Source organism: Cyprinodon tularosa, unplaced genomic scaffold (assembly GCF_016077235.1).
Source record: "Cyprinodon tularosa strain WSP-4 unplaced genomic scaffold, ASM1607723v1 ctg365, whole genome shotgun sequence".
In the NCBI taxonomy this organism is placed as follows: Eukaryota; Metazoa; Chordata; class Actinopteri; order Cyprinodontiformes; family Cyprinodontidae; genus Cyprinodon; species Cyprinodon tularosa.
In genome coordinates this window covers 342,650-358,210 of record NW_024039080.1, presented here as the reverse complement: position 1 = coordinate 358,210, position 15,561 = coordinate 342,650, and the positions used below count along the sequence as shown (strand labels likewise).

The following is a 15,561-nucleotide window of genomic DNA, read 5'->3' as shown; positions in this document are numbered from 1 at the left end:
AGACTTTATTACATATAAACATATAAAAGCTCCTCAGTTGCAAGGCCCCAGGGGTGGATGAGATTCGCCCTGAGTACCTTAAGTTAGGTTTACGCGGCTCTGGACATCAGGGGCAGTTCCCCTGGATTGGCAGACTGGGGTGGTGGTACCTCTATTTAAAAATGGGGGACTGGAGGGTGTGTTCCAACTAAAGAGGAATCAAACTCTTAAGCCTCCCTGGTAAGGTCTATTCCAGGGTTCTGGAAAGGAGGGTCCATCGGATAGTGGAATCTCGGATTCAGGAGGAGCAGTGTGGTTTTCGTCTCTGTATGACCGGTGTCAGAGCCTGGTCCGCATTGCCAACAATAAGTTGGACTTGTTTCTGGTGAGAGTTGGACGCCGCCAACAGTGGTTCTGTTGGCTTCATCAGGACTACAGCTATCAGCAATGTAGTATTATGTGACTTATCAAGATCTGAGATTTTTTTCCTATCCTGATCTATCTCTATAGTTCTGCTGCTATAGGCTTAGACTGCTGGAGGACATAGGGACCCCTTTGTCAACATTCTATCTCGATTCTCCCACTCTGCAGATCTGTTAGTTCAATCTCTAATGTTCTGCTCTCTCTGCTTTTGTAAAAGTTGATAGCAAAGACCAAAGATGAAAGTAGTTTTTTTTTTTTTTTTGGGGGGGGGTTGTCAAGGCTGATTACGACCCAAAAAAACCTTGATTCTACTTGTGAAGGCGACACACTGTGAAAAAGATCTAGAAATACATAAACATTTCTTAAATTAAAGGTATTTACCCTTAATTTGAGTAGGTAAAGGAGATAGTTTGCCAATGGAATGAGTATTTTTACTCTTGAAATAAGATAATTAGATAATATGCACTTGAAATAAGACAATGTAATTATTTTAAGTGTAAATTGTCTTGTTCCATTTTCAAGATGTTTCTATAACCTCCTCAAATCAAGAACAAATGCACTTATTTTAAGAAAAATAACTGATCTAGATTTAGATTTTTTCCAGTGCAGACTTGGGAAACTTTTGCCAACAACTAAAACAACAGGAAAAACTGTTTTTTATGTTAAACATTAGGCATTAAAAAACTAAAACAGAAGGTTTTTTGTATGACTTACTCATTGAAGACCAGGTCAGGGGCGAAGTAGAGCATGGAGCAGTTGGTGAGCTGGTAGGACCTCCAGCCCAAAGCAAACACCATCACCCCCATCCACGACAACTGAATCACCGACATCTGGTCGTCCACATGCAGGTCACGGAAACCTGTTCAGAGATTCATCATTTTAGAAAACATTAAGCTACATTTTTAAACATAAAGATATTTTGTTATTAATTTCCTGCTTGGCTCAGTTAATTAAACAAAGGATCTAATAACAGAGATTATTGGTCACTTCCTGTTCCCTTTCGTCTCCATAAACAAGAACATATCTCCCTCTAGTGGTCAAATTTTGAACCAACCAGTTTGCTCTTCATCATACAGGTTAGGATGTTGAATCGAGCTTCTGATAAATGTTAAAAGAAGTTGATATTTCACCTGCAGCAGACAACACTGAGCATTCAGGTTCTAGTTGGCGTCAGAGGCCGACCCAGAACAAAGCAGACGTTTAATAACTTAAAGCAATTCTTCTCTTTAAAGAGAGTCATAAAGGAGCTGGTTGTTTTTAAGCAGTAGATGATGATCATCATTAAAGTAAGAGGCAGCCATCAATGATTTCCCTGCATCACGGGCGGATTTAGGAAATGTGGGGCCCTAGGCAAAGACAGGCAGGGGGCCTCTGAATTGATTCTTCTTGTTTTCCTCTCTATGTTTTGTACTCAGCTGACTTTTCATGCTGTCTCTAAAGGAATGAAAGATTTTTTCCAAGCACTAAGCTCACTTAGCTGATTGCTCCTTCCTGTGTTTCCAAATCCAATCTACTGGCTCTGGAGAGCAGAGTTCGCTGCTTTTAGATGTTGTCTCCAAAGTCTCCAGTAGCAGAAAAAAGTCTCTAGATTTGGCGCTAGGAGCTTTTTAGAAATCAAAGTGCTAGAGGGGTCTGAAAAGTGGCTAAATATAGCGACTAAAGCGCTAAGTTGGCAACACTGCTCTTTGCATGGTTTGTTTTCAAATGGTTTGCTGCTGTCTGTTTGGACCTTTCTGAACATGTGCAGCAAATGGACTGATCCAATATGGCGGACACTGAAGGGGGGGGCTGAGACACAGTTAATATTATCAGCGTTCTGATGGCATTTTAGCCAAAGGATTTTAATCAAAAACATAATTAATGTGCAAAAATAAGGAATAGTTGTATTAACCATACATGGAAACAGAGTTTTCTGGGGCCCCCAGGCAACTGCCTAGTATTGCGTAATGGTAAATCCCCCTCCGTCCTGAGAATAGAAAATAATGAAGCATTTCCACTCAAGATCTGTGAACCAATATTTCATAGATAGTTGGAGATAAGGGCATCGGTTGAGAGGAATCTTCTTCAGGGTTTTGTTACGACGTATTTCTCGTTTTGGTTATAACCCTTATGCAGAGTTGGAATGCAGAAGAAAACCTGCATGGCGTTTTCTGCAGGAGGTCCTTCTCTTTGGTCCAGCTGTCTACAGTCAGGTCATTCTCCTGTACGGAGCTGAATGTCAGGCTTCCTTACCTGGGAGTATCTGCTGATTCATTCCTGACCAGCTACTAGTGACCAGTGATTTAATGGGATGCTCATCGGTTAGACTTTACTTTGCAAACTTTATTTTATTAGATATTTACTCCTTTACATGTTCCATTCTCAGTTGATGTTTCACTCAGGAATATAATTAGTGGTGCACCGCCTCTTGTTCTTGTTTAAATGATTGGTTCCTCTGCAGTCTAAATAATTGTGCAAAGTTGACGAAAAAGCTGCTGGAACTTTAGTAATAGGACATTTTTAAATATGAACTAACAGATCCTGATTTCCACTGGGTGGTTAGTTGTCTAGAACAATTTGTGTTACTGATGCATTTGCTCCTGTCAAGGCAATGCACCAGGTACGGTAGACCAGACTTGAAACATCTCCAAATCATTGCAGTCTGTTGAGTCATGCAGATATGCTGCACTGTCTGAGGCGCTGCACAGGTCTGACCAAGTAGCGCTTCGGTTTTTCACAGCTTGAACCAGCCAGCACAGGTGTTTACAGCTCTCAGCGGTTATTGGAACACGCCAGCTAATTGCCACATGGGTTCATACCGGTTTACCTGGTATTGCCTTGGCCCAGCGTACAACAGTCACTAACTGCCTTTCCCCAAGCTCGTTGAGGCTGGTGAGCAAGGAGGCGGAGCTGTCTGGCTGGGCGGGGTCGTGTCCCGCGTTGACTACGGTGGGTTCGATGGACTGTAGGATGGTGAGGAGAGAGAAGCAGGAGCGCATAGTTGGAGGGATTCCTAAAAGCTGAGGCCCTGCAGAAGTTAACACAGAAAACAGGAGTTTTAGTACGACAAATATATAGAATATTATGGTGAAACTCCTTGGAAATATCTTTCATATTTGATCCTGTGAGCCACTAATCCTCCCCACCTTGAGCCCTGGCAGCAGCACTCCCAGGCTCCAAGACAAAATTGTGCTTCCCTTCCCTTTCTCCATGCCCCCAGGCAGGAGGCTGATGCTCCTCTTCTCCGCCTCTCGTCTGTCCGGCTCCCTTCAGCCGACGGCCTGTGATCACACAGCAGCAGCACATGCAGCAGGAGGAAGACAGACGGCTTAAACATGAAGCTGACGTAAAAAACCATCTCATCTTTTTGCCAAATAATGCAAAAATTAAATAAAACAGCAGCACATGGCTTCAATAAATCCGCCTGAAATTATCTACCAGCTATTTGTGTTTTTTCCTATCACTGACGTGTCATAAAGTTGTTTTTTTTGCCGGCCTGCACGTACAAAAAGCTCTTATTGACGTCCGATGAATTGAATTTGTTGCACCAAATTTTAGCAGGAACAGTTCTGATCTGCAGAATGTGAGCCATGTGACGGCGCTGACCCCCCCCTTTATCCCCAAATACCGCCGCGCACAAAGTCCCCATATGCTCTGACCTCATGTTATATCACATCTCAAGTGTTTTATTGAGATTTAAGGAGTGGACTAACACAAAGTAGTGAATAATAGTGAGTTGGAACTAAAAAATCATACACATTTTTTAACCTTTTTTAGCAATAAATAATTGTAAGCTGCATGGCACACATTGGTTTAGTCCCCTTCCCTCTGAAAGGCCTTTATAAAATCAGCTGAAATCATCCGCCTTCACCTAATCTGTAAATAGTGTCCCTCTCTGCCTTTATGCAAAAACGAAACAAGTAAAAAATGATTTAGCAAAATAACTGAAGGCCAGAAAACTATTCATGTTTATTCCTCCAGTATAAATCCTGCTGTTTAAAAACACTTAAGAAGTTAGAGGATCAACTTCAGCTTTTTACTCCAGTAAAAGTGTTAAGGTACAATTTTTAATACTACTTAAAGTATAAAAGTAAAAATAATGCAGGAAAAACTGTTAAGGCCAGAAGCTTTACTGCTCTACTCTATTAAAGGAACATTTTTCTACAATTCTGGATGATAACTTCATTAGACTTTATTTTCTTAGTTTTTTCAGTAATGGTAACAGAGTCACATTAAACTTTGCATCATCTGGAAAAAGTATTTATTTTGGTTTGTGTTGAGCAACAAGTTGGGGCAGCACCGAGTCCAACCACAAAGAAATTAATTGTCTGGATGAAACTAATTATTTTTTAAATACCAACAGGCCATAATTAAAATGAGCTTAGATGAAACAAAACTAACCAGTTTATTTTTAAAATCCAAGGAGAAGAAAGTAAAAAGTTGTAAAAAAAAAATAATTACACCAGTAAAGAATAGATAGACAACATTTCTACTAAAGTACAATAATGAAGTACACTGGAAAAAACAATCTAGAAATAAAGTAAAAAATTCATTCTTAAATTAGGTGTATTTACCCTTATTTGAGTGGGTAAAGGAGACAGTTTGCCAATGGAATGAGTATTTTTACTCTTAAAATAAGATAATTAGATAATATGCACTTGAAATAAGACAATGTGATTGTTTTTTCTTATTTTAAGTGTAAATTGTCTTCTTCCATTTTCAACATGTCTCTATAAATTCCTCAATCCAAGAACAAATGCACTTATTTTAAGAAAAATAACTTATCTAGATTTGGATTTTTTCCAGTGTATTTGTACTGGAGTGTTGGCCTAGAGGTTCGATCCCCACAGACTGCCACTCTGGGTCCCTGAGCAGGACCCTAAACCCCACACTGCTCCCCAGGAGCTGCACAATGGCAGCCCACTGCCTCCCCAGAGGAGGGGTTAAAGGGAGGGAATTTCTCTGATACTTTCTGATACTTTGGTTCTTAACGCCTCTACTGAAGGCCAAGGGAACGATGGAGGAGCTGCGGCTCGGTTAGCAGAAGGTGTTTGGATTACTATCAGTAATCTATAGACACAGAAGGATGGAAGGGATTAGGGCAGTGCTGGTTCTAGACCACATGTTCCGGGGGCCAGGAGGGGGCCAGGAGGGGGCCAGCTTGTCTTCATGGGGGAACAGAAAAGAATTAAATAAAAAAACAGAGATTTAGATATAATAATTTAGCTGCATGAAGTGAAATTTCAATTTAATTAGGTTCAATTAAAATTCTATTTTTTATTAAATCAATATACATTCATAATTTTTGATGTTATATATTTTTCACTTAATTTAAGCTAAAATTACCGTTTTCTATAAAATTTGAATTAGAACTCAGGAAAACCTGAGAAATTCAGCCGTAAAAATTAGAGCATTTTTTTTTTTTTTTTGTTTAAAAAAACATTTAGCAGATGAAACCTGGGATCTTATCTCAATCCCACTGAAGCTATCACCTTATTGTTTTTAAATGATTAGTAAAACAGAATTTTTAAAGAAAAAATTAAATAGATCCAAAAGACCAATCAGTAACCATGTCTGTTCCAGAGCAGATCATCATTAGAATTTACGTATTATGTCTTCAGTATATAGGCCCCCGTTGGCCCCTGTCTAGAACCGCCCGTGTATTAGCGTGTCTGTTTGCTTTATGCCACCATAAGGTGCTGAACTACGACCTGAAAACAATAATCACTGTGAAACATGGTGGTTTTCAACAATAAGAGCAGAAAAGCTGCTCAGATTGAGGAAGTTCAGGAATAAAACCTTGTTTAAGCTTTAATAGACTTTAGACTAAGGTGGAGCTTAACCCTCCATCAGGACAACCGTCACTGACAATAGCTTCATTAGGATGGTTTAGATCAAAGTCAGCCTCCATCTGATCTGACTGAGCTTAAAGGTATGGAGGACGACCTTTTATTTCCGAGTGGATCATCTCAATCAGTGGTCCTCCTAACTGTCAATCATTCTGGTTATTTGTTTACGTAAGGCCGTCCTACGTGCTTGCCCAGCAGCATGGCGGGGGGGCAATGAGTGAAATGGAGTTCTTTCTGTCAAACTGACAGACCGTAGTAGCCATGTCTTTGTCCAAATACTTCGTCGCCTTTCAGCACTAAATCGCCCAAATATCCAAGGCAGCGCGTTTCACTCTAGTGAGCTTCATGTTCCTCTGCTACTCCTTTGGCTTCCAGATAGACGAGTCCGAGTAGCGCCATCTCACTGCGGAGCTGAGTCCCACCTGGTTGTTAGACGTACAGTGTGAGCAGGTAGATCGCATCAGAGCGTCGGGTCGCACAGTGTGAGAACAAACATTGGGAGCTGTAGCTGAATGCAACCATTGAAAATATCGTAGTGTTTGCCCGGCGTTAAAGACCTTTTTCTGCGTACTTTCAGGCGTATATCTGTGGTGAGCTACTGTTTCAGACATTCATTGAAGCTCACCTTTCTCACCACGGTTCTTTGGAAATGGCCGAGAATCGGAAGTGTCAACGAAGTGTATGAGAAGAAAAAAAAGGCCTCAGAAGAGGAAGATATATCCCAGAATGCTTTGCACGGAGAGCTCTCCCCGCATTATGGGATTTTCTGTCACAGCGGCCCGCTGTCGCCATAGGCTGCCCCTACCCGACAGAGGCTCAGGCACCGCGCGATGGAGGAGGAGTTAGGTGACCAACAGAGCAAAAAGCGGTGATCACTAACGTTATAGTGAAATGAGTTCACTATATAGTCCCCGCTCTATATAGTGATGGAGGGATTAGGGTTAGGGCGCACGTTCAGAGACAGGAAGCAAAATAACAGTAAGTGGTCGCTCACTCTGAGCCTGGTTCTGCTGGAGGTTTCTTCCTGTTCAAAGGGAGTTTTTCCTCTCCACCGTCGCTACAAGCATGCTTAGTGTGAGGGATTGCTGAAGAGTCAATGAGTCGATGCAATCAGCTGGTTTTCCTTAGATAGAAAACTTTGAATCAATCTGACTGGATGATCTGGTTGAACTGTAAAGTGACCTGAGATGACATGATGGGAATTGGAGCTATAGAAATAAACTGAATAGAATTGAATTGTATGAGCTATGAGAACAGCACATTTTAAACAGGGCGGTCATGAGGAGAAATGGGCTTGTGCTTTTTTTTTTAAAGTGGAGAGGGCGGGTCTTTTAAAAAATCCTCCATAATACCTTTAAGTCTGGGAGAAATCTTCCAAACATGTAAAGCAGACGATCCTCCTAAAACTCATTCAACCAAACATTGTACCTCAGGGTGCAGATTTCAAGCACACCCTACATTTTTCAGATCTCATTTTCTACTTACCAATTATTTTCTAACCAGTGTGAGTCTGTCACAAAACAAACTCTATTAAACCTTCATTGACAGCTTTGTGTTTCAGGGTAGGGATACTTTGGCGAGGCGCTGCACATTTCCCCACACAGCCTTGAAGCCTTGAAGTTCCGTACCTTTCAAGCTCATTCCGGACATGAAGCAGCGTTTAAGTCGGCACGAGGCGCAGTTTTTCCTCCTCAGTTTATCGATGGTGCAGTCGTTCCTGCTGGCACACAGGTGGTTCTGCTTTCCTGGAGACACACAACAAAATCTGCATCACCTCGACTCATAGCAACGCCATGTGGGTGTTTACTGATAAAAAACCGCTCTGCCTCATAATGTCAGGTCACTGTGCCCCGCCGGCATTAGAGAGTAAGTGGGTGTAAGAAATTAAATCAGGGGATGCAAACTGTAATTTTCGTGTGCACTCAGGGATGCTGCGGTGCGTGTGTGTGTCGCTCCCACCTGCCGCGGCCCTCTTGAAGAACACTTTACAGCTGCCACAGGTGACCGCTCCGTAGTGACAACCCGAGGCGTCGTCGCCGCACACCTGACACACTCTCCTGTCTGACAGGAACACGCCTGGGAAAAAATCCTCGTGCCTGGAAGTGCAAACAGACACAAACCTGGATGCTTAGAGAGGAAAACCATTTTTTTTCTTGAAATAAGATAATTTAGCAACAAAATAAGTTTATCTACATTCAACATAAGAAAAAAAAAACAACTCCATTACCTTATTTGAGCGTATAACATCTAATTTTCATATATTTAGGTTACAAATGGATCATCCTATTCATCCGCTCAAATCAAAGGCAAATTCACTTATCTTAGGAAATGTCATGACTTTTGCAGTGAGGGATTTATTTAGACTTACAGGTCTTTGAATAAGAGGAAGGCGAAAGTTACACGCCGCCTTCCACACATTGCTGGGTGGTTTTAGCCTGGTGAAGGTTGCAAGTACTCAGTTCAATCCCCACCGCCTCCACTCTGGGTCCCTGAGCAAGACCCTTAACCCCACCATGCTCCCTGGGAGCTGCACAATGGCAGCCCACTGCTCCCCAAGGGGAGGGGTTAAATGTAAAGAGGGAATTTCAATCATCACTAGTGTTGCACCGATACCAGTATCAGGCGGGGCCCCGATCCAGCGCTAAAATGGTGGCATCGGTATCGGCGAGTACCAACATATAGGCAGAGGTGGAAAGTAACGAAATACATTTACTCAAGTTACTGTATTGAGCAGGTTTTTTGTGTATTTTGTATTTTTCAAGTAGTTTTTAAAATCGTTAATTTAAATTTTACTTGATTACGTTTTGAGTGAAGTATTGTATTTCGTTACATTACAAATCCCATCCGTTACTAAGTAAAAAGAAAACTTTGGAAAAACCGAAAGGAAGACAAAAAATCGGCCCCGGAAGCACTGCAGCGAGTGACGTGATCAGCATGTAGATCGAGGCTACCAGGCACCAAGTCTTTCTGTAAGAGATTGGGAACGAGATGGAGGTGGATCAGGAGAGCGACGACGGTTCAGAGAACGTTTCACTAGAAATGCTAGCTGAAACATTGAATTCTGCTGCCCAAAAACCACGAAAATCCTCGGCCACATTTGAAAGACTGCTTTTCATTTAAATTCAAGATGGCCGACAGTATCGTCATGCAATGCCAGATGAGTCTGCCAAAGGTGACTGAACTGGCAGCATTCAATAACTCCACATCTAATCTGCGGAAGCATGTTTTGGGAAGTATTTAGTGCATTGGTACTTCAAACAAAGTTTTCATGACTAATAGCCAATTAGCAAAACAACCTGTTTCGTGGCATTGCTGATTTTGTCTAGCACAGGGGTCGGCAACCCGCGGCTCCGGAGCCGCATGCGGCTCTTTCATCCTTATACTGCGGCTCTGAGTGGCTTGGGAAAATAAATTGCTAAAAAAAAAACTAAGTATTTCATTTAAGTGGGAGGGATCCCCTGCCCCGTTCAACTTTTTGTTTTTAATGTAACTAAGTAACTTTTACTTAAAATACATTCTAAATTAGCTACTAATTACTTTTACTTGAGTAATTTTTCTACTGGGTAATTTTACTTGTACTTGAGTAATATTTCATCCAAGTATTGGTACTTTTACTTGAGTATGATATTTTATTACTTTTTCCACCTCTGCAAATAGGGCATCGATACCATTTTGAGAGCCTAAAGTTTCTTCAACTATTGTCACTCATTCCAGGTAGGAAATAAAAAGTTCTACTGGATTCACTTTGTTTTAGTCTTTTTCCTGTTTCACAAAGGAAGGCAGCAGCTTGACATGAAGCCATGATGGCGATTATTTTACATCCAAGTAGTATAAAGTTCTTCATATATACACAGAACAATTTCAGACAGATGGTATCGGCCAATAGTGCACAGCCAGGCATAGGATATCAGGTCTAAAAAATGGCATCGGTGCAGCACTCGTTATTATTATTACTATTGCTGCGTACTTCAGGTCTGCTGGATACAAAAAAGTTCCTACAATATCTCTTATGAATGTTAAAAACCAAACAAAAAAACAACTGGAATCTTACCAGTAAAGGAGCATCACCCGCTAACAAACCAGCTACATCTTCATGTTACTCTATAAAGAGCTTTATGACATAAAGATGTAATAAATTGCTTATTTGTGTCTTTGCTTGGTGGGTTAGTCCATTTTTTTTCTGAAATCTCTGTTTCTAAATAAAACATAAAAGATAACATTATAATTAAAGAGATAAATCAGCTGAACCAGGAGCATAAATGATTGTTTTTATTGCTGCATGTGAAGCAGCAGTCAGATGATGAATAAAAGGTTCAGCCTTCTAGATTGAATTTATCGCTGATGATTCCTTAATCAGAAGGCGGTTTAATTAAGCAGCCATACTGCTAACGTTGCTAACACAGCCGCAACAGGAGCACTCATTTCTTCCCCACACACGATGGCGCCCTGTGCAGTGAGCCGCGTTGTTCCCATTAAACGCTGCCTCAGCTGTGATCAGCCTGAATCCCAACAAACTAAAACTTCAATGCATGAAGAAGCGTAATCCCAGATTATTACATTTTATATTTAGCGTGCCGGATAAAAAATCCCTAATCTGTTTAAATCTTTTCTGTTTGTGCTTCTCTCACCCCCCCCCAACTCATAAATCATCTGTTTTTATGCAAAAACATGCAACTGTTTTGCATTTTTTATCTCACCCGACTCAATTACACATTAATCCAGTCTAAGTACCACATAGGTAGTTAAAAACACGGCAGCTCTTTTTTTTATATATATTTTTACATTTCTTTGATGTTTTTTTTTATTTTGCTCAGATTTTCTGCAGGTTCGCCTGAATTTCCAACCCTGACAAACAATAACGGAGATTTCTATTTAATTATGAATAATATCTGCTAAAAGCAGATGTTAATAAAGTGATTAGCTCAGTAAGATTATTTCTTTAACTTCATTGGACTCTTAGGGACAGATCTGCCTCACAGAAAGAAGAGGAAGAGATTTTCAACAGGACAACAAGCCAAAAGATTTTTATTTTTCAGTAATGGATATTAAATTCAATCATCTTGCTTCAAGATATTGAGTAAGTCTGTGAAATCCTGGTCTATTGTGATCAGAGCGCAGGAAGCAAAGACTGATCCGAGTCTAAATTCTTTTAAAAGATGCACAAATGAGGAAATCCTATCATCAGGATTCATTTGACTGCTTTCAGGTGTGCGACGCATGGAAAGGTTTTTAAGGGACAGAGTGAATAAGATGTATTAATAGATTAGGGTCAGTGGGAGCTTTCCCTTGTGGATAATTAGTGCACTAACCCTTTCAATCCAATCCAATTACAATTAGTGCATTTCCCTACCACAGAGCCGATGACACAAGCAGGGAATTCAATTGAGACACGAAAACAAACTTGTAATTAAAGGATTCCACAGTTCCTGAAAAATGCAACCTGTGACTTCTAGACTCTTCCACAATCGGCAGCAGGTGCTGTATCTTGTTTACAGCCACACTGATACATTAACTCTGTGTCTGGAAGTCAGCGCAGCTAAAAGAACCTTTCTGGAAATGTTGTGGACTCTGTGAACTTTGCTTCACTCCCGCTGTATGTTGAAATGCAGCTTGGCCAAGGACGAGAGGCGAGACGCGCAATGGGGCAGAGCTGGAAGAGCCCAGTGTTTCTTGGAGATATGCAGGTGCTGCAAGAGGGCGGGGCCATGACTCCACAAAGTAACAATGTGAGTCATGGCCAATAACAGGGAGTCACATTTTTTATATAAAAGTCTATTGATGCCATGTGGCCTTTGAAAGGAAGGGAAATTACGCTGGAAATCGGATGCTTGTGAGTTTTTCACCGCAGTAAATGCCTGTGAGGGCGGCTGGTGTTCCCTGAGCGCGTTGCTCTTCTGTTTTACACAACATGCAGAACAGAAACCAAGAAACACGGCCAAGCTTTTATGCCCCTACCAGCAGGATTTTATCTAATCTCTAGTTTACCTTAAAAAAATAAAATTAATTCATTCTGTGTTTGTCTCTGCTCATGCCTGCTCAGCCGTCTGAAAGGGAAGAAATGATCATTTAATTATTGATTAGGCTGCAAGTAAATTTAGCATAAAATGTGTCTCTGTGACACGCAGCAGCAGCGGACATGATTTAACTGACAGATAATTATAATCGTAAATCTAAATATGAATAACTGCTTTTAAATATAAGTAAAATATAAATTTTATTTAATTCTTAGATTTTCTACTTGTTTATTTAAACCTAATTTAACATTTTGGGATCTGTGTTGGAAATGCACTGAAAAGAATGAAGCTACCGCTTCTGACATTTACTTAATCACATTTAGTTCCTTTAACACAATTGTTTGATGTTCAACCCTGCAAACATCAAACAATTGTGTTAAAGTGACTAAATGTGATTAAATTCCAAAAACGGATGCATTATTTATTTCAATGTGATTCCAGGTAAAAGTCAGGATCACACACTGAAAAAATAATGCAACCGTTTCTGGCAATTGCTTGATCATATTTAGTTACTAAATATAATTAAGTAAATGCCAAAAGCAGTTGCATTATTTATTTCCGTGCAGGCTGATAATAAATGTTTTTATTGAAGTTCAGGAATGGAAGATTTTTAGAGATTCAGATTCCTTCATTTATAAGTTTTATTCTGGCCTTTTCATCATGCATGATAAATATGGCAGCCATATTGGAGGTCAGACGTCTGACTTTATTGGACAAAAGAATGAGGAAAATACCAGAAGACAGTAAAGACAGTGTTTGCCAGAGGTGTTCGAGGCTCCTCCTTTATTACACACATAGCTGCTTGTTTCGCTTATGCCTCGGGAAGGCTCGGAGTTACACTCTTGGGTTGAAAGAAGAAAGAATGAGGTGAGAATGAGTGATTTACCTGAACCCGCGGTCGGTGCAGTGCAGCCAAACGGAAGGCTCAGCCTTGATAGTGGTAAAAGTGTTTTGCCCTTGAGGAATCACTTCTGGGTAACTTTCCACTTGGCCGAACGCCTGAGCCGCAGAAACTTGCGCAGCAGCTTTACTGGCCCGATCCACCCTCCTGTACCACACACAGCTGCACTCCTGCCGGGGTCCGAAAGAGGTCTGACCGCAGTATTTGCACAGAAAAGCAGGTCCGTCGTAAGCGCCCCGGTGAGGCTGGGGCTGCTCGCCGTACGCGCGCTCCGTTGCGCACCAGCCCCCCTGGGTCTCCCTGTACAGGTCCGCATCGGCAGGGTAGGCAGAGTATGGCTTTAAAGGTCCGGCTTGAGCCACTTGAGGATTGGTGGGAACCTCCGACATGGAGCTCATCATCATGTTGGAATCTTTGCAAACAAATCTGGAGATCACCGATCCGCGCGTCACGGACTGCGCGCTCTCCATGTCCCCGAACTGGTCCGCGCAGCTCACCTGCCGCAAACCGTGGCAAACCTCCCCAAACTCATCCACTCCCAGGCTGCCGCCGTCCCGGATCAGCCTGCCCCCCTCCGCGCCTTCGGAGGAGCCGTTTCCTGCGGGGTCTGCGAAGGCGCTGCCGGGGCAGAGGTTGATCCCGCCGAGCGGAGAGGACAGCGGGTCTAAGCCCAGAGACACGGACACGGCTCGGCTGAGCTCCAGGGTCGGACACGCGTAAGCGTCGATGTTCTCCCTGTCGCTCAGCATCGCAGACCTCTCCGTTTCTTCTCGCTCGGACGCGCTGCAGCGCAGAAAGGCCATCTTCGCCTCTCGTCCTTGGAGTTAGAGCAGAGTGAGCGGAGAGAAAACAAACCACTTTTTCCCTCCCCGGGGAGAAAACGCCTACTCACAGAGACTCCACTCATGCGTCTCAGCGGATGGAGGATTCAGATTAGCGACGCCGCTGAAGGGAAGAGACGAATGAAGCGCGCAACAACTTTTTTCTAACTCTTTCCTACAAAGAAAGCATTTTGAGGAGCAGCGCTCCGCGTCTAACATGAAGCTGGACTGTAGCCGATAGAGTCAGCAGGGGGAGGACTTTGAACCTAGATTGGATACTATGTCAGATCTGCAAAAAGAACAGTCACCAGGGCGCAAACGATCCCTAACCTCACCTATTATCTCTGTGCGTTTGCCTCCTGATATTTGGGTGCAAACAAAAAAGAAAAAAGTAAACAGATCTCGCGAGATTAGGCTGTTAATCTACTTAAAAATCATTGTGCACATTTACTAGCAGAACTGCAGCAGCCATAGTTTCACAATCCAGCTTGTTTGTCCCCTCAGAGCGCACGTAAAAGATAATAAATGCCCGGTGTGCTTAAACTAATCATTTATTTTATTATGAACCTCTGTGGTCAAATGGAAAGAAATAATAACAATCATTGAACTTCATTAAGAACCCAAATATTTTGATAGGATTTCAAAAGAGTATAAAGGAGGAAGGAAATATTTCCCAAAACTTTCCATAAACCAAAGACTTTTAGAAATCAGTGAAAATGCTGCTGCATTTGGCATTTACTTTATTATATTTAGTTACTTTTAACACAATTGTTTTATGTCCTGCCCTGCTAACATGAAACAATTGTGTTAAATTAACTAAATATGATTAACTAAATCCCAAAACAGTTATTTATAAACATTATTTTTATCAGTTTAGGGCGCTCTGTGAAATACTTTAAAATCAACATTTCCAGCCAATAGTGTTTTTAGAATCTACAACAAGGCCTTATTCTCTTTGTAACACCAAAAAATATGGATATAATGATGTCAAAAATGAATACCAATGTAATAACCAGAAACACTAACCTGCTCAAATATATTAAGAAAAATAACAAAAGTGCTTCTAGAAGAAATTCATGACAAAAACACTCAGAGTGAAAGAAACACATTTTTATTGTTCCATCATAACCTTAGAGGCATTAATGCTGATAGTGGGACTGACATTCTGTAGTTTATAAACCTGAAAATATTTGTTAACTGGGATTATTAACTTTTTAACTTTACTTTTTAACTTTTTACCTTTTTTCTTGACTTGTTACATTTTTTAAATTAATTTACAGTAGGTAATATAACATTATATTGCTGTATACTAATATCAACATTAAGTGTAGAGATCAAAAAGCAAGTTCTGTATGAGTCTCTCGGGATCTTCTACTGTGATTCAACTACAGGCGTCTTCAACGTTTTCCAGGCCAAGGACCCCAAACTGATTACGAGATGGAGCGGGGACCCCCTAATTATATATATTGTCTGAAATAGTGTTCTATCAAACTGGTTCTATAGTCACTCTATTACAGATGCAGTAATGTAACTAAAGTAATCCCTCCCTGGGATTATTAAAGTATTTCTGATTCCTGGTTGATGGGACAGGTGTT

The 15,561-nt window shown here is 41.3% G+C and overlaps 1 protein-coding gene across 2 annotated transcripts in view; it reads right to left on the bottom strand.

Annotated features, from left to right (window-relative positions):
• LOC119790476 (androgen receptor-like) overlaps nucleotides 1-14,331 on the bottom strand; it is a 33,592-nt gene extending 19,261 nt beyond the window's left edge. The window contains exons 1-7 of one of the 2 annotated variants that reach the window (XM_038296016.1): nucleotides 14,038-14,331; nucleotides 13,131-13,962; nucleotides 8,190-8,326; nucleotides 7,859-7,975; nucleotides 3,528-3,662; nucleotides 3,209-3,409; nucleotides 1,117-1,261 (exon numbers count right to left, since the gene is read on the bottom strand). In XM_038296016.1, coding sequence (XP_038151944.1) covers nucleotides 1,117-1,261; nucleotides 3,209-3,409; nucleotides 3,528-3,662; nucleotides 7,859-7,975; nucleotides 8,190-8,326; nucleotides 13,131-13,948 — 1,553 coding nt within the window. In that variant the 5' untranslated portion in view covers nucleotides 13,949-13,962; nucleotides 14,038-14,331. Of the gene's footprint in view, nucleotides 1-1,116; nucleotides 1,262-3,208; nucleotides 3,410-3,527; nucleotides 3,663-7,858; nucleotides 7,976-8,189; nucleotides 8,327-13,130 lie in introns of both variants that reach the window. The other variant, XM_038296015.1, reaches the window with a different exon arrangement.
• Nucleotides 14,332-15,561: the final 1,230 nt, after the last annotated feature.